General features: G+C 42.4%; 1 protein-coding gene across 3 annotated transcripts in view; it reads right to left on the bottom strand.

Moving 5' to 3' along the window:
* The window catches only part of zfhx3b (zinc finger homeobox 3b), a 181,948-nt gene that overhangs the window by 94,659 nt on the left and 67,849 nt on the right, over nucleotides 1–19,440 (bottom strand). For all 3 annotated transcript variants that reach the window (XM_088992505.1, XM_088992506.1, XM_088992504.1), the window contains exons 2-4: nucleotides 12,615–15,125; nucleotides 11,289–11,865; nucleotides 8,102–8,595 (exon numbers count right to left, since the gene is read on the bottom strand). In XM_088992505.1, the coding sequence (XP_088848631.1) occupies nucleotides 8,102–8,595; nucleotides 11,289–11,865; nucleotides 12,615–15,089 (3,546 nt within the window). In that variant the 5' untranslated portion in view covers nucleotides 15,090–15,125. The remainder of the gene's footprint in view (nucleotides 1–8,101; nucleotides 8,596–11,288; nucleotides 11,866–12,614; nucleotides 15,126–19,440) is intronic.

Raw genomic sequence — 19,440 nt, forward strand, 5'->3', positions numbered from 1 at the left:
GTAAACCGGAAAGTTCGTAAGGCAAGGTGTTCGTAAACCGAGGTCCCACTGTATATACAGTAAAGTCTCGTTATATCAGAATCAGAATCAGAATCAGAATCATCTTTATTGCCAAGTATGTAGGACACACAAGGAATTTGTTTCCGGTAGAACACGCTGCAGTAGTATCGTTGTCAAAAAAACTGATACAGTTCCATTTTGGCTACTGTTGAAAGAGTTCAAAGAGTTAATGGCTTGGGGGAAGAAGCTGTTTAAATGTCTGCTGGATTTGGTGCGCATGGATCGGTAGCGCCTGCCTGAGGGGAGTAGCTGGAAAAGGTGGTGGGCAGGGTGCGGAGGGTCCAGTAGGATTTTCCGCGCCCTAGTTTGGATTCTTGCAGTGTGCAAGTCCTCGAGAGTGGGTAGGGCGGTGCCAATGATTTTTTCCGCCGTCCTAACTAATAATAACAACTATAATAATAATAATAATAACTAATATCGATATCGGTTATATCGATAGTCCCGCTTATTATGATACTATTTCTATGCACGCAAGGAGAAAATTACATGTGCGCAGGGTCGGATATATCGATAGTCCCGGTTATATCGATATTTTTCGGACTCCCGAGAATATCGATATAACGAGACTTTACTGTATATAATTGGTCTAATTAACTAGATTATATCAGTTCTAAAATTAGATATTAATTAATGTGTTTCTGTTTTATTTTATTTTGTGCGCTGCACATATGTTATTGTTCGCTGAGTATGTGCAAGGAGTGCGCAAATTATTTCAATATGACTCCCCCAAACTAACGATCACATCTTAAGGAAATTCCTAATTAGTGACAGAGCGATGCCATCTGAAATATTTGATGTATCCAGCTGTTCTTCATTTAAAAGCTATAGCAAGCTTGATATTTACTGACACAATAAAATTATATGCCAAGAAGGGTATCTTTGTGAATCTGAGTTTGGTTGTCTTCAGGGATAAAAAAAAATATAAATATCACTTGGTCTTATCACCTTTGGCTGGATTATTTTCCAAATAAAATCTATAGAGTGAGGTGAAGATAAGAAAACAAAAGTCATGATATCTGGGCGTGGCTTACCATTACCATATCAGACATAAGTGGTTTTGCATCACAGTTTGAGACTTATCAAAAAACACTAAATCGCAAAAACTGAGAATCACTGATTTTTAATTTAGTCCAATTATTGAATGCCACACATGGTGCCAAAAAGGAAAGCACGCATGTCACCTTTGTGCGGATTGTCTGAAGTCGAGGCCCCAAGGCAAATTTACCACTACTTCTGCTAACGAACTTCGGCTGGCTAAATTGGGGCTAACCACATCGAGAAGTCACTCCTCAATCTGGAATCATCACCTCCATGGGCGTATACAAGGTACACTTCTGACAAGTATTGTTTAAATGAAGGAACGGCAATTAGCAATTAACCTAAATGAATGAGCAAAACGGCTCTGACACAGAAATTGAGTTACTTTGAGCCTTTGTGTTACAACCTTTTTCCCTCCCTAGGCTTCCCTGTCTATTTTTGGGTATCAGTTTGTCATGGAGGAATGTAAAGGCCATATGTATCAGTGCCCTTGAAAAGCTAAAGAGCATTCTTATCCCTGACTGTTTTTGCCGCGTCTTTATATTATCCACTATCACTTTCTCCCACTCAAACCCATTGCCTCTTATTCTGGGAGAAGGTTTAAAGTAAAACACAGGTGTAGAAGACGACACCCGTGGGAAAGATAACGTTTGGGAACATTCCTGGCGCCGAAAAAGAACTTTTCCCCCCAAAAATAATTCATCTGAGGAACTATAAAATTTCCTCTATTCCGAGACTTTGCCTTTGACCCTGTTGAGCCTCCACCCAAAGTTCCCCAGCGCGACTTCTGACATCACTACCTAATAATTCAAACAAGGGATTCAATTCTCTATCCTTTTTCCGTATTTTTATTGAAGAATCAGAGACATGATGAGAAAACAAGATGCACATGATATTTTCCAGAGGCCCCAATAAAAACCACATGACACTCGGGGCTGTGTTGTTTAATTACTAAAGAATGAAATATTTTCTTCTACATCTGGATCAAACATCATCCACATAACACTGATAGATTTATAGCTCACGATTTGAACCCCTGACTGCAGCACATGCCAAATTAGGCAGATCACAGATCAACAACCAGCACTTAAAGTATTGATGGGTCAATAACATTTTGTCGTCACCCCCAAAAAATCTGTCTGTCCATCCGTCCATCCGTCCATCCGCCCACCCGTCTATCGTTGGAAGGATGGATGGATTGATGCATTGATTGATTGATTGATTGATTGATTGATTGATTGATTGATTGATTGATTGATTGATTGAAGGAGTTTGCATGCAGGAGGGTTTATGTGACTTACAAATAATGCACCTCAATCTATAGAGCCAAAACTTGTTGGAATAAACAGAAAGTGAGAAATTTTAGCAAAATGTTCCCTTCTTTGGACACCATGGCAGTTAGTTTTTGTCCCTTGTGGTATAGTGCATATGAATGCTCCCCATCGGGCAAGTTATTTGATTCTAAATCAATGCCTGCCAAGAATCAAAAGATGTACCCCTATGATCCCAAACTGGAATTTATGAGTCTGACAGTGCACCTGTACCCCTTTAAGGTACAAAGTTATACTTGGGTACAGAAACTGTAATCAATGTTGGTCCTGGCTGCTTCCACACAAACAGAACAAAGAGCCTGGGTGGACAAATGACTGTTATCCTGTGCAACAACTCCACCATTAAAGCCATGCGCTGACGGCTGTTTCTGATGTTGCGGTGGTAAACTACATGTACAACCTGGATGAATTAGGGGCAAAATTTTTCTTGGTAATCCAGTACACTGTCCATTTTGAACAAAAGGCTATGACATTGAAATGAACGACCAGCAACGTCCACAAATCCATAACTTTGCATAACACCACCGCCATACTCACTATCGTAAATCTAAGGTGATCACTGGTCCAAGTGTGGTGCTCTTGGCCTGTAAGAGAGGAGGTATTCTGTCTCCTCATCAGTCTACTCATCCTAACTTGCTTTCATGTAAAGCCCTACTGAACACAGACCTCAGAGCTGAGTAGTTTTGCAGCTCCAACCACGCGGAGGCCATTAATCTGGTGGCTAAGCCACTGATGTATTGATGGCACAGAGCCAGTAAGCCTGCCTGCTTCACTCTCTCTATCCCTTCAGTTTAGGGACTGCATGGAGTCACACAATTGTCCATCTGGCAAAACATTCAGCTGCCCATTGACTCTTTCCATCAGGTGTCGTGGCCAGAGGTCACGAAACAAACCGACTGTTATTGGTTATAGGTTCATGCAAGCAATGATGCAACTTCAACCGCGTTTCATGGGAACAAAAAAAAAAGTTGACTTATATCAACAATACAATAGCCTATATATATATATATATATATATATATATATATATATATATATATATATATATATATATATATATATATATATATATTATTTTCTTTATTGGACTGCACTGTCTCTCTTGGATTAGAAGAAAGGCATCGAATTAGACAAACGGGTTAAGAGTCACAATTGGTTTAGCAGGCTAAAACACTGATCTGTATTTGGACTTGATTGACTTTTAACATATTTAATTGTAGATAACAAATAGTGGTGTGATGAAAAACACCTGTGTAAAACACAACGAACCAGGAAGAAGTCCCAAAGAAGTGATGATTAACAGTCATTTATAAGAGGTGTGTGGGTACATCATCTTCTGTGTGCAATCAAAAGCTTATGCATGTAAAATGGGAGAATGGGCTGTCTCCCAGGATGTGCAGCAAACGCTTTATTAGAGCGGTCGTACCAGTAAATCAGCTCTCAGCTCTTCCTGGAACTGCTGCAACCTTTCCCACTGAGCACTATTACTGAACAATCATAGGCAAGCCATGATGATTAGAGTATCTATCCTTCCCACCCTCCTGCCCCCCAAACCCCCATCCACCCATATTCCTCCTACACCTCTTCATAGACGTCTAGAGGGTTAGGCTCAGCTCTGGCTTGACGTCACTTCGCCACATAGCCTCTGACAGTACCCGACATTCTTTGTGTCTCATTTCACATGTAAAATGATGAGCAGATAATTTAAAAGTTCAAACCTTTTAAAAAAGGATTCATCTGGGCAACTCAGAACAGCATGAGCAATAACATTCAATAACCCAGATAATGGGTCAAATCTGCAGACACCTCGAAGTCACCCATCTGTTTTCCCAGTTACATTTGGCCCTGTGTAATGTGCAAAGTGTGGAACTATAATTTACATGCAATAGACCCACAAGCTATATCTCAATGCAGAAATCAATTGTTGCAGTTCTAATCACGGATGTAAAGATATTATCCAACCTGCAAGGCAGTGAGTAGAATTATCAGTGAAAGATGCTGATGCCATGCAGCTGCTGATCCTTTAGTTTATCGTCCATTTTCCTCTTTTCACTGTGGATTCTAAAGATATTTATTCCTCAGGCCACAGTGGACACTAATACTTCTGGAACGCACTGAAGTGTAAAATAATTGAACGATCTCCATCCAAGACATATGTTTTGTGTTTCTTCATTGGCCAGCCCCTGAGCTCCACTTTACACTGTATGTTGGAATATACAAAAAGCAGATTGTATGTTTTGAAACTCGGCATGTATGAGACAGGAAGCGGATTTAACTGTTGTGAGGCACTTGAAAAGTTAGCAAATGCTCAACAATCCAAGACCGACCTTGGAGACAGTGATGTCAAGACTTTCAAGAAAGATCCCCCATTTGATAGTGACGGCACTCTCTGCCTCTCAGTCCTTGGCCAAGCGGCATCTGGAGTGGATTTTGTGCGAGCAGACACCGAGGAACATGATTACATTCAGCTAACTGCGCTCTAAACTGATTATGCAAGTGCCAAGCTAATGGACTACATTTGCAAGAAGAAAAATAACATTCAATCAATCTCAATTACCACCGATTGCACCGGCCCGCGAGACAAGGAAGGTTGCCAGCTAACTACCCCTCTCCCTCAACCACACGACCCAAGTTCCTCCCCTTTTCCCGAACCCTTGAGTGGAAGCCTGGGCTTGGTTTGGCCCCGCCCTTTCTGTCTGACCAAAGCAACCAGAGCCAAAGAGCTGGATTAGTTCCACTCATCTCACCTCCAAACAAACACATAGTTTGCCCGAGGCTAGCTGTTAGTATCATATTCACACGTACAACTGAAAAATGAGAATGGAGGAATCAAGCACATGCCTATTCTGAAAACACTATAAAGAAAGTAATAACAACAACTTTATTTAGAGATTGGGTCTTTTTGAGGGCATGTGGGTGACTATCATTAACAGAGCGACACAAAACTCTTCAGTTCACAAGGCAAAGAAGAAATTCAGGATGAGAGCAAGAGAACATGTTGGCAGAGTCGCTTATACTTGGAATGGAATCTGTCATCAGAGAGCACAGTACACTGCAGAAGAAGTCATCACCCCCCCATCCGCCAATGTGTGGTGGTCTGTGCGGTTAGGGTGACTTATTGGATGTTTCTGTGGTATTTTGGAACATTCCAATACATGAGGTGGTGGGGTTGATATTTTTAGAAAGCTCTAATATGGGCCACATACCACAGACTCTCAAATTATCCCATGCAGCTTAGCTCTAGGTTTCAACCTCCCTTTTTAATTCCAGTAATTACAGGCTCCAATTTATACAGAGCTGTGCACACAAAGGGCCTGTTTAATGCAAACCAGTTTGATTCTGGCAAAGTATCCCAAGCATCACCCACGTCTTAAACTACATTTATGCTGATTTGATGTATTTTCTCAATTCATCAATTTGGATCAGATTTATTTCAAAACGAATAAATGCGTGGGGAATTTCCTATTTTGTCCGTGCCTGAGACGCCAAGTTGTGGGTTAAAGGCGTGGGCTAATTTGGCTGTGTGTCTACCACCACCAAGACAGTAAATTCAACGGTGCTAAGAATGTGACACCAAGTGCTGAGGCAGTGCTGCCAAGAGGCCTTACAACCATGTACTTGTTGTCTGCTAATCACATTTGTGAGTCATAAAATGCCTAGTCATAAAATGATACTTGCCAACAAGTATGCATCGTTGTTTATGCGTTTTTTAGTTTGGTTGAGGATTGAAGCGAGCTTATGAGATCTGCACTGGGTGAGACTGCAGGTACGTTCTGGAAAGTTTTGCTCCAAAGATTCACTGGTTTTAAGAAACATGAAGCTAACGTAAGAGGCTTAAGTCATAAAAATGATCATTCCTAGATGTGTTGTACATATCTAATCCCCTCACAGCCCGAGCAGTATGACATATATCTCTTAAAAACCTGAGCGGAAAAAGAGACAGAAGAAAATCTGGCTCTATTTTTCTCTTGGGCTTGCAGCAAGGAGGAAATCACACGTATAAAGTGCACAGTATATCCTCTGAGGCAAAAACAATCCATTCCACTCAAAAGGTGTGAGGAGAAGAGAGAGGTTGCCAGAATCTCATCTGTTTTAATGCAAGTGTCATTCGAATGTGGGCCAGAGTTGGTCTGTCAGAAAGGTCCGGATGGATGTCATGTTGTCTATGGACTCTGAAGCCAATCTTCGCTGAGTCCTCGATGCATTTTAAGGGCATGTGTGGCTGGGGAATGTTCTGTTTTTACAGGCCGAACTACCATCCCTCTCGTCCCCTAGACCTGTTTGATGACATTAGTTGGAGCTTGTCTCTCACCTTCTCTTTAACCAAACCATGAACATTGATTTCTCTCTCATGTTGTTTTAGGATAAAGTCCTTAGAGACAGAAGTGCTGCATACTATGCCAGTGGTTGCTATAAAGTATTCATGAAACAAAATTGTTTTATGGTCAGTCTTTTTGAGGGGCTTTGCAGACCAATTTAAATTGAGCCTTGAATGTGACCGGACAGCACATTTGCTCAGATGCCTTTTAATCTGTGCTGCTTAAAAGTGCAAAATAAACATATATATATATATATATATATGTGTGCGCGTGTGTGTGTGTGTGTGTGTGTGTGTGTGTGTGTGTGTGTGTGTGTGTGTGTGTGCGTGTGCGCGCGTGTGTGTATAAATAGAGAGAGAGAGAGAGTAAGAGAGAGATGTGTGTGTGTCTATGTGTGTGTATATAAGATCACATTGCAGTGTATGTAATGATTTACAGAGAGGATGTGTTATCTGTGTTATCTGTATGTCTGTGATTTGTTGTGTGTACTTATTCTATGTGTGTGTATGTGCCAGTTTGGGTTAAGTGTGGAGTAGTCAAACCGCAGACTCTCAGGATAGGTACCTAAGTGGAATCAGGGCTGTTAGATTTATGGCCATTTGTTCAGAGAGTGTTCATCCATTGGCTATTATGGAATGATTAGAGGAGAAGGTGAAGCTCCAAGTCCAGCAAAAATCAATACGACTGTCGAGAACGATTCAGCCTCTCCTGCTCCAGGGAGTATTAGCACCAAACCTCTGTCTACTTGCACTTCTTCATTCGTCTCTGAGTGATCCACCCCACATCTAAGATCAGCCATGGCTGCTGTGTTCCTCTCGTGGAAACATTGTTGCTTTCATTCTACGGCACAACTAGCAAGCTTTTCCAACAAATGACCAAAAATGCTTCAACAACATTACTTTGGACTCCAGTGTAATTACTATTTTTCCAACACTGTTATGCATGTCAATATGCAGTGAGAGTATTGTTTTGTCTATGCAGTGTGGAGTGGAACTTCTAAAAACAAATGCGGCTCAAATATTTAATTAAACAAAAAGTTATTTAAATATTATGGGTTGAGACGTCAGTGTACACATTGCCACAACAAAGCTCCCAAAACAAAGACCAAAAACAAGTTATGGTGGGACTACAGCCGATACAAGAACAACTCCTGTCCAATGTAAGGGTGCATTTCATTTTTTTAACAATGAATGTGAAATTTGATTTATAAATGTTTTATCCTGACACTGCAATTTACTTACTTCCAATTTGTAGAATAATTTTAATATTCAACTTTAAAAAAATGATTGAGTGTAAAATCTGGTGATAAACTGTTTGCTGTAAACATTGTGACATTATTTGTGGACCACTGACCTTGTAAACCTTCAGGCTAGCCTCATGCCGGGAATTAACTGTGTGCATCCTCAACTTCTCCAAGCTGTTTGTGTAGTAGTCGCAAGCGTTGCACTTCAGGTGCACTGGATTTCCAATGGCCACACATTTCAGTCGCCACTCGTTGCCTTTGCCTCCCTCCTTAATATGGGCAACAAGCTGGTACTTTTGAATGTGCTTGTCCGTCTTGCAGTGGAGCTGGAAATTCGCCTTGAGTTGAGTTGTGTAGTGGCACAACTTGCACTGGTGAGAATCACCCACCACGGCTCGCCACTCCTCCTCAGGCAAGCTGCGCTCGGCCCCCATGTGGATGCCAAGCACATCCAGGTTGTCAGTGGTGAAGCGGTTGCACACAGCGCAATGGAAGAGTTTGAGTGAGGGGTCACTCGTTTGTGATAGACTTTCTCCAAGGGTCATCAGCTCTTCTGACACCAATTGGCTGCTGCCCAGACGCATATCCATAGGGATATCCCCACCTACAGACAAATATGGAATAAAAACAATGATAATTAATCTTAACGTGCGAAACATGTTTAAGGTGTAATTTGTAACTCAGTTCACAGATACAGTTGTCTCTCGATAACACAGTGTGTAATGATACGAGGAAATCGTATTTGCTTGTTCGACTAGCGATGCCTGCTGCGCATCAGTCGTATGAGAGTCTACGAGAGGCACCCATGTCAATTGCCTTCTCCCTGCGACCAAGACGGCAGTCCTAATAAAGAACCTCAACTCTACCCAGAAGCTGTATCCTTTACCGAACCTGCTTACACAAAGCAACACACAGTGTACTTGAGGTAGTCATTTAAGGTTGATTCACGCATAAGTTGAATCACTGTGCCAATCTTATTGCAAATGACGTCACATGTAAAGTAAATCAGTTTTACCTCAAAAATAATGGGAATTGACTTGGGAAAAAGATTCTGAACCAGATTGTCCAAAGACTTGATTCAATTATCAACTGTATTGACTTGTTTAGTCTGATATATACGGTACATGCAAATGGATCGTCTGCCAGTTATAGTGCATAGAACATATTTTGTTAGAACTTTCCAATTTTTATAAGCAAACTATTTTTGTTGCCTGATTGAGCTTATTACAGATAGATTGGCATATATTCGGAATAGACTGCAACGAGGAAAAAACGTGATGACATCATTTGACCTGAATCATAAAACGGAATGAATTAATACACTAATGATCTTCTTTTCCTTTCGGCTTTTCCCTGCAAAGGGTCGACACAGCAAATCAGTGTCCTCCATCTTTAGAGGTTTGATCCACATGTTTGTTTTGGCCAAGCTTTTACATCGGATGCCCTTTCTGACACAACCCTCTGTATTTATCCGGGTTTGGGACCGGCACAAGAAGATATATGTCCCTTTGTGGCTACAGAACAAGCAACTCGCTCATGATAGAGAGTTTTTATATATCTTTCTCTGCCAAAATTAGATATGTGGACCTGACCCTGCCCTGCATGTAAGTAATCAACTGGTTGGGTTGTAACTCACCTGTCATACCAGTAACTAACTTTTTTTTTTAATTCAAGTGTTCATTCTATAGTGGATTAGAGTAGTAGAGTAGATTTGATACTGCAAATGGTTATGCAAATGTTTTTTTGGACTGTCAAATGCACGATGACATGAAAGTTCACTGATACCGGCAAAAACACATTATTTGGGGGACATTAATGACAAACACATTTTACGTTGTGTTATCATGTTTGTTTATATATGTACACAGGCCTTATTTTATTTGTAGAGCCTTGAAGTTACCTATCGTGTAATATACAAATTTGCACTGAAAATAAACACATTTATCCAAAATTCAATCAGTTTTAGTAAAGAAGATACATATTTAAGCAATTTATGTATGTGTGGGTATAGCCCAAAGTCAGAAAGGTCCCTTGTGATAAAGCCCCCAGCCAAGCTATGCCCACACCCCCACCAGCCTATTTGCTGTTTCTTTAAAACTTTGTTTCCCAAATCAATGCTCTGGTAAGCAGATGTGCAATTGTTTTCCAAAATCTAATGTTCGCCCTCCCTGTTTGTAGCTTGCTAATGCACCCGATTGTTTCCCCCTTTTACAACATCATTTAAGTACTGAGAATTAAAAAAACAGGTAGGGAGTACCTGAAGTTATACCTCCCACCAAACATCGATCCAGTCTATGTGTTACACTGAAGAGTCATAGGATAGTTTCTGTGTATAGGTGTTGGACATCCTCCATTGTGTGATCCAGGATGACACAACTGACATTTATGAACCTAGTGTGTGTCATCATTTCCTCCCCAGTAACATGCTTATTAGAACTCACCTCACAGGAAAATAAACCAGATGGTGAGGGGGAAAACATTAGTCACAGCAATCAATTCTTGTTTGTGTCTTTGAACTGGCAACAGTTAGAGACAAGTCTGCACAAACTATGGGGTTGTAACGGCAGAGCAAACATGTTACTGTGATGCTTAATTGTTGATGCTGGTCCGCTAACCTGTCTTCTTGGCCCATGATAAAATATACACATAAATAATCTGGCAAATAAGTAAGTAAGTAAGTAAGTAAGTAAGTAAGTAAGTAAGTAAGTAAGTAAGTAAGTAAGTGAGTAAGTAAGTAAGTAAGTAAGTAAGTAAGTAAGTAAGTAAGTAAGTAAGTAAATAAATAAATAAATATAAACATTTTAGCCCCCTAATTAACCATTTTCTTATGAGAAAATTGGGTATCACAAAATAAAATGCAGTCACGGCTGCATCTACTGTATATAGTGTCACCTAAAAGTGAGAAGCTGAACAACCACTATTTCAAAGCTATGAATGACCTTCTTCCCAATACTGTGTCTAGAAGTGCACAACACTCATTTGCCTCCGACACCCGGTAAATTTGGGAGATTTAATTAGAAGCTTGATAAAGACGAGGGAAAAGTCATAGAAAATCAAACCTACAAACATTTCTGCACAAAGTTGCAGGGCATCACAATGTGAATGTGGAATTTAATCATGTAAATAAACAAGTTGAGCGATATTTCGGTGAAAATAATGAGATGATCTGTTTTGTGAACTTTGAAATAGAACATAAAAAGGCATTTGATCTTTAGAAAGGGAAATGCAGATACAAATTACACCACGACTGGAGTGATTTCGCAGCGCAAGAGACGTATAATTAGAGAAGAAACTCACCCAGTGCAGGGGTCAAGGCAGCCATGCTGGGATCTAGAGTAAAGCCCCCCATCAGAAACTGGGCCTCAGGTCCGGTTGGGTCTAGCTTGAGGCCAGGTGGTAGGCTCATGTTTTGTGTCAGGTAATACTGGTAGAGCTCAGCCTCAGAGGGGGAGGGCATAGCTCCGAGCGCGAGACGGCCATGTTGCATCTGAGTCACGTTCTGCTGGAGGAGCATCATGTTGTGCATGTGCTTCTCGCTGGTCATGTGGATACGGAGATTCCGCGCAACGTTGGTTTCGTAGTCGCATACCTCACAGCGCCAGGTGGGTTTACTCTTTGGCTTGGTCGGTGAGGGGGCCCCGCACGGTCCACTTACATGGGCGGAGGACTGTGTGGGGTGGTGGTGGGCAGGGTGGTGGCTACTTGATTGGGTCACAGAGGGCACCACCACTCCTCCCGGACCGTGTCCGAACACCTGCTCTTGAGCAGATCCAATAGAGCCTCCATTCTGCAGTGTCTGCATGTTGTTTAGATGCTTATCTGACTGCATGTGAATGCTGAGGTTTCCCTTGGTGGTCGTTGAGTAGTTACAAACCTGGAGAACATTGAAAAATCAAATCCATAACAATCAATGGGAGAAACCACAGAGGTGCCTTGAGATCCAAGTTTAATTTGTTCAGAGACCATGGCCTTAATTCAAATAGCCAGCTGGGGACAGTATAAAATGGATATAAAGATGTATTGTTAATTTTTGCATTGAATCTGAATGTTGATATTTGGTACCCAGCTGCTATATGATTGGCTGCTGCGTGCAGTCCTGCTCGGATGAAGAAGCCAATCACAAAGAAGCCCAGTGTGTCCTGCTCAGACCCCAAGTGGAATAAAGAATATACTAAGTGAGTACAGTTGAATTTTAAGTCAGGGTTAACCAACCGGAAATTTGATGTTAATTATTGTTGTCATTGAGCGAGCATACTGGAAGGTATGCTATGATTGTTTTAAATGCAGAATGTATTTGTCACTTTGTTTTATGTTTAAATTGACACCAAATTTGCTGGGAGTGAAACTCAACAGCTTGAAGTCTGTTTTGGATTAAATGTGCAGTAACTGCCATGAGCTGAGTTGACTGCCAACATACTGCCTTCATATTTAAATTTGCACTTTAAAGTCAAAGCAACAAAATGACAATTGGTACCTTAAAAAATCAAATGTGTCAATTGGGTCACTTGTATTTAAAACACCACTATCCTAAGAAATCCAAACTGTGCCGGAAGACTTTAAAAAAAGTAAAACACCCCGAAAACATTTAGACAATATCCTTAAAAAGGTCAAAATGTCACATACCTCACATCGGAAAGGTTTGTATCCACACGTATAGCTTTCTCCACGCGCCAAACGAGGATGACTTTGACCGCTGCTGCAGTACACACATGAGCCTCCAGAATCTGGGTGTTTTTCTTTCATGTGAGCCTCCAAAGTCTGTTGATATTTGTAATGCCAGTTGCATTTGGGACACTTGAGTGTCTTGCATGAGTTACGTGAATGCATCATGGTCATATGACCACCCAAAGAGCGCGAGGAACCTAGTACTGTGTCACATTTGGGGCATTCCACCCCACTTCCAACACTGCCACCAGGCCCGTGGTTCTGTGAGCAGTCATTCACCCCTGTTAGGTCACAGGAACCACCGGATTGAGGGTGAATGTGGCCATGTGATGATGAATGCAGGTGATGATGATAGTGATGCATGTGGTGTTGCTGCAGAAGGGATCCGTTTTCGTCCTCTTCGTCAGCTGGGCAATCATTTGGTTCGGGAGCTGTGGCACTATCTCGATTGGCACTTTCATCAGCAGCAGCCCTGGAGGACAGAGGTGAGGAAGAAGTGCCAGCGGTGTCCTCCTCAGTCTTTCTGACATTGGCTGCTGCCATTGCCAGGGAAAGGGTGGTTCCCTGGCAGTTAAAGCTCAGAGGCAGCTCTGAGGTTATTCCCACACCTTCTGGAGCTGAAACCTCCTCCTTGAGAGAGGAAGAAGTGGAAGCAGGGGATTTGCTGTTTCGCGTGTAACTGACCGCAGGGGTGCAAGCAGAAGGCTGGAGAGTGCTACTAGGCATTAATAAAGTAGATTTGGAAATGCTTTGGTTTGAGATAGCTGATTCCTCTGCCTCACCTCCACCACTGCTATTATTAACACCACTGGTCACAACTGTGCCTTCTGCCTCCACCTCAGCGCCTTCCCTTAACAACGGTTCCCCTTCCTCTTCTTCTGAACCTCCCACTAGGTGTGACGTACTGCCAAGACCCTCGCTGGCCCCATCGCTTCCCTTGTAAGCCAACTCTTTCCCAGTCGGCTCCTCTATTCTCCCCCCATGTAAAGACAGGGCACTGGAGTCTTTGGCAGAGCCTGGGGTAGCAGGAAGAGTGGATGCTTTGGGAGCCCCCAGCCTTCCAAGAGACAAGACGGAGCTTAGCGGGTTTTGTTGCTGTTGCTGGAGGCTAGAGTCAGAGTCTTTGTTCAGGAGAGTCTCATTGCCTCCACTGCTGCTTCCAGGCTCCAAATGGACACCACTAAATGTGCCATAAAAGCTCTGGCCAGAGTTCATGGGAAGCAGCGGAGGTGGCACGGGAGTGCTCTTATTTTTTGGTTCCAGGAAGCTGATGAGGGGCTCCTTGTCTTTCCCAATGCCCTGGATGATAGCAGATGCATGGTTGTCCCCTAATAGACGGCGTTCATCCTCGCACAGCGTCATGCGGTGGTCATGGACAGCATGGGTAGCAAAGGAACGTGCATAACCAAAGGACAGCTTGCAGAGAAAACACATGAGAATTGGCTTACCCTTGCCATACAGGGCCAAGCCATCAAATTTGGAGAAATCCACATTGTTAGGAACATCTTTGGATACAGAGGACTTCTTGGCTGACCCATCACTGTTCAAGTAATCCTTGTTACTTTTGTGCCGCACATCAAAGACACGAAAACTGTGCAGGACAGGACTGAGGCCTGTCATGGATGAGGTATTGGAGAAACCTTTGTCTGAATTGCCAAACCACTTGCCAAAGGACGAGGCTATGTGGAACGTGTTGATGATCTGAGGGTAGACCGAGGATGACGTCCCAGCAGGTTCACCCGATTTACCCCCACTCGTGAGAGTGTTTGTGGGAAGCAGGCCAGGAACCATGCTCCCACCGCTTTGGATGAGCTGACTGAGGCTCTCCACGATATACGCTGAGCCGTCTGGTTGGTAGACGATCTCTCCAGCCAAATTCTCCACATCACTACTCTCTTCTTCCTCTTCCTCCTCTCCTTCCTCACTTCCACTCTCAGGCCCACCTTGACATTGTGTGGGCTGATGACGCAAAAGAGTGGGCATGCCCCCTCCACCTTGAGCCATCACTACCCCAGAAAAGGGCTGAAGGCTCGGGAAACAGCTGTCAATTTCCATTTCATCCAAGTCCTCCGATTCTTCCTCTTCCCCACAACTCAATCGGTCCCGCTCCTCTCGTTCACAACCCTCTATCTTGGAATGCAGCAGGCCGGTGGCAGGGCTATCCCGGTGGGCCTGGCTCAATGTTTGTTTTGGCTGGGACTGCAGGGACTGTCGTTCTATCATCTCGTCTTGAAGACTACTAGCGGTTTGGGGTTGAGAAGGATAAGGAGCAGAAAAAGACAGGGGGTCCAGGGAAGGAGCCTGGTTGGCACAAGGAAGCTGCAAGCTAGGGTGATCGTTCCAGGGCTGTGGAGGTTGCTGTTGCTGCTGCTGCTGGGAGGAGCTGAGCCCATCGTCTGTCCCAGAAAACACGGGAGACTCACAGCTGTCCATGCTGATGCCTACATGAGGCGGTCATCGCATCCAGGCCTAAAGACGCACAAATAAAGAGAGATTAGATACTTTGGATTGTGTTGCTTCTGTTTAGAGCAAGAGTGACTGAAAAAAATTAATGTTCAAAACAAGAGTCTATTTATTTACTCTCTATGAAGATTTTTTTTGAAAAAGGAAAGTGCTGTGTATATGAAGAAGAAAATAAAATAAATTCTAGAAATAGACTCAGAAAAATGGCTCTGTGTTCATTATGCAAACTTAGGGACTGGAACAATAGAATGCTTCATCTTACTGCCATACCTGGAAGGTACCATCTTTTATCTTCACCTCCTAAACAACATTCTTCATCTTAGATGCTGCAAAACCCTCCTTCATCTATTTTTAATTAACTTGCAGTCAGAAAAGGAGAAATGTCACAGTGTAATGGATCAAATAGATGTGAGTTAATTAGACGTAGAAACGCCATCCTATCAGCAATTTGAGCATTTATATAACCTGCAGAAAAAGTGAAAACTCTAGCTAAAATTTAAAATCTTAAATCTATCACCATTTGCACTTCAAAATGGAAATATTGACACACTTCACAGTGTGGCTGTGTTATGATCTTGCCTCCATAGTTCAGCCTCCTGACTAAACAATTCAACCATCCTCCACCCTTGAAAAAATAAATGGTAGTGCAGCTTTTGGGATCTGGCGATGCCCTGAGCACCACAGGGGCCCAACACAGACTTCAATGTAGCGCAAAGAATAGATAAAATGATAACTCCAGATACTGCTGAGTTAATATGTTTTATTAAAGGATGCAGCCAGAATTGATTAAAGGTGGCGATCCGGCTAAAACCAATAACTGTGCTGGCCTTTAACCCCCCTGTGCTGCATATTCCACCAGCAAAGTTTCCCAGCACCAAGCTCAACATCAACCCCCAGCTGATTATCACATTCATTGCTTTATTTACTTATTTACTTACGGATACAACATTCAGCTGTGGAGTCTACCCCCACGCCCAGACACATAAAGAGATATGAGAGATTGAGAGAGAGGAGAGATTGATAATGTCTGTCTCACTTTTCATGAATGTCTGATGAGCCATACATACCTGAAACCTCCCAAAGACTTGCACCCAAAAATAAATATTCATAAATAAATAAATACATGTCATTCACTTTCAGCAATAACGCTGAATATTATGAGAGAAAATACATAACGCAGAATTGATGAAAGGAATAACTACAGTAACTATATGGAAGACTTTCAATAATGATGATAAAGAGACCGAAGCCCCAAAAATCTGTTTTCTGCATGGTCCACTTCATTATTATTTTGTTTACACTCAACAGAGGGTGCATGAAAATACACCGTCAGGCTTTTTAGCCCATGTAGCAAAATATCATTTCGGGAAAGTGGGAACTAGTGGGCGCCATTTATTATCCACTGGATTAATAAGCAGCTAGGGTCTTTGTATGCAGTCAAACTAATGGGAAATGGGGAATTGAGAGGAACACTGAAAGACATTCTGCATGTCTAGACAGTAGCTTTTCTTGAAAGTATCCATTCATGAATTAAATGACCAGAATAATTTGTTCACCCTTTTGCCCTTTGCACCCTATTGCCCTCTACAGGACTCACTGGTACATTATCCACGTCATGCGTTGCAGTGTAAGAGTACTATGACTTCATGAAGACTTCGATTATTGATCAGCTATGACTCAGGTCTATCCACTACCCTATTTTGTTATCACTCTCTTTCCGTAATATGTTGTAAAGATACACACACCTTAACACCAAATTGTCAGTGCTTTGCTTGTCACAACAAACTACATCAATTGTATATGTGGCTATTGACTTCCAAGGCCGTCCCGATAAATTGGAAATAAGTGGCTCTAGTTGTTGTATTCACAGAAAACATACCAATTATTGCCACTACAGTTTAAATTACCCGAAGCAATAAGATGTGTTTCGGGTTTCGCTTGTTCAGTGCCACTATCGTTGCATCCACTTCTTCTTTTCCTTTCGGCTTTTCCCTTGACGGGGTCGCCACAGCAAATCAGTGTCCTCCATCTTAACAGAATTGGCCTTTAAAAATCAAGATGGTGTAATTCAATCGAGCGCAGTGGTTACTGATGAGCAACGGGATTGTCTGGAGACAGTAAGTCGCAGATTGGCCATCTGATATAATGCATGTCTCTGAGATTCTGCCTGGTTCGGTGACACCTGTTTAAAGGAGGGAAAAGCTTTCATCTCGAGGAGGCACCAAGAGACGGGACACGAAGTGGCGGAGTATAGTCACTGCGTCTGCTGAGTGTTCATAAGCGCAACTAAAAAAAAAAAAAAAAACATACTTTTTTATTGTGGCACAATTTAATGTTCTGTCATGTAATGTTCTGTATGTTTAATGTTTTAATGTGACATGAACACACAAAGTTTATTTTGAACATAAACTGTATTTATGTATTTATACAATTGCTTTCGCACTGATTCTGAACTGTAGAGAACCCAAACAAGCTTGAACTCACAATGAGAGATAACAGGAAGGAAGGAAATGCTGAATTCCTTGGCCGATATGAGGGGTTGCTTTAATGCTTTTCTGCAGCTAAGTGCCCCCCTCTTCCATTTAAAAGCCATACTTCACCTCTATATATAACGATATAAACAAACGAGTCAAACTAGCGAACAGGTGATCTGACAAGAAAATGAAACAATATTTACCTTTCCATCTCTTTCACCAGTGGGTGTAATGTCCAATGTAATAGGTGTGAATGCTGCGAAATTCTATTTCAGATCCGTCACTTTGCAGTGAGACCAGGCTATTTCTCCAAGGAGGTCCTTGATGGGTTGGTTTTGACCCATTCCCAAATGCAAGCACTGCTAGTCATCAAATATCGACATCAACACAGGCGAAAGTCAGGGGGATGAGCCCCAACTCAGAATGTACCACAAATTCGTGGTGATATTGTATAAAAAGTGCTGGTATAACGACAATGACACTACTTTCCTTTCACATTACCTGATAGACCAACTGGATGAACTCTGAGTTAGAGTAAAGGAACATCTAATTTGGCGCAGTTCCAGGCAGTGGTCGCAAATTGTTTTTTTGCACCGTGGACACGTCTCAAGGAAGACACACTTTGATAGATAGCAGTAACTGCTGTGCAGCGAGACTGAGACACTCATGAAATCCACCACCTTGTGGGGAGTCTCTCCACACAAGTGAAGTTTCTCATGTGACACACATTTTCGGATGAGTACAATTCAAATGTCACGGTTTGCAAGGTGGTGATGGCGGGTGCGGATCCCAAAAAGCAGGCTGGAGGGAGCAGGAGGTTGTTTGACAAATTGTATTAAATTAAAGTCAGCAGGTACAAAATGTCTTCTTTTCCTTTCGGCTTTTCCCTTCAAGGGGTCGCCACAGCAAATCAGTGTCCTCCATCTTTAGAGGTTTGATCCGCATGTTTGTTTTGGCCAAGCTTTTACGTCGGATGCCCTTTCTGACACAACCCTCTGTATTTATCCGGGCTTGGGACCGGCACAAGAAGACATATGTCCCTTTGTGGCTACAGAACAAGCCACTGTAAAACATCAAAATCATCTGAATGGAAAAAATACAAAGTAGCAAAAGAAGACCAAAAGTAAAAGTCCGCCAAGGTTAAACAAACACATACACAATGCATGCAGCAAACAAGCAGCAAACAATGAACCGACACCGGATGGTCGTGCCAGGTGTCCTTTTAAGGGACAGTGATTAAAACGACCAGCACCTGTGAGGCTGCAGGCAGGGCTGACGTCGCTACCCGTTGGTCGCCAATCTGATCGGGACGACCAGCACCTGTGCAGGTGCAGGCGGGGCTGACAGCGCCCCCCGTTGGTCGCCAACCAGATCATGACATCAAATGGGAAAGGACTGATTCAGTTATACAGATGTGGTTGCTTTTAGTTCATTCACTCAAAAGATTTGTTCGTTGAAATTAGTCATTTGTGAAGGACAACACCGCTGAAAGCCCATCTACCACAAAGACAATGTACAATTCTTGCTATGCAAGTGCACAGTTACAAGCTAGAATCAGTTGCACTTTATTTAGTCATGTCTGTGCACTTGCACCTGTGCAGTATTTACAGTATGTACACTTTATAAACTGAAATACCTTGTCTTACAGGCTACATTTAAGCAAAAATTTCTGTTTGAAAAGAAAGACTTTCAATGCGTCCCTTCTGCCAACAATGCCAATATATATTTTGTCGCTGTTTAATGGTGTGTTCCTGCATCAGGTCTATGAGCCTTCAGTGAGCTTGGCCAGCCACCGCAGGGTAAAGGGCGCTTATTGGAAAATCAATGGCGTGAAAGCTAAGCAAGTT

Source organism: Hippocampus bargibanti, linkage group LG03, assembly GCF_051943395.1.
Source record: "Hippocampus bargibanti isolate YZ-2025 linkage group LG03, ASM5194339v1, whole genome shotgun sequence".
NCBI lineage: Eukaryota > Metazoa > Chordata > Actinopteri > Syngnathiformes > Syngnathidae > Hippocampus > Hippocampus bargibanti.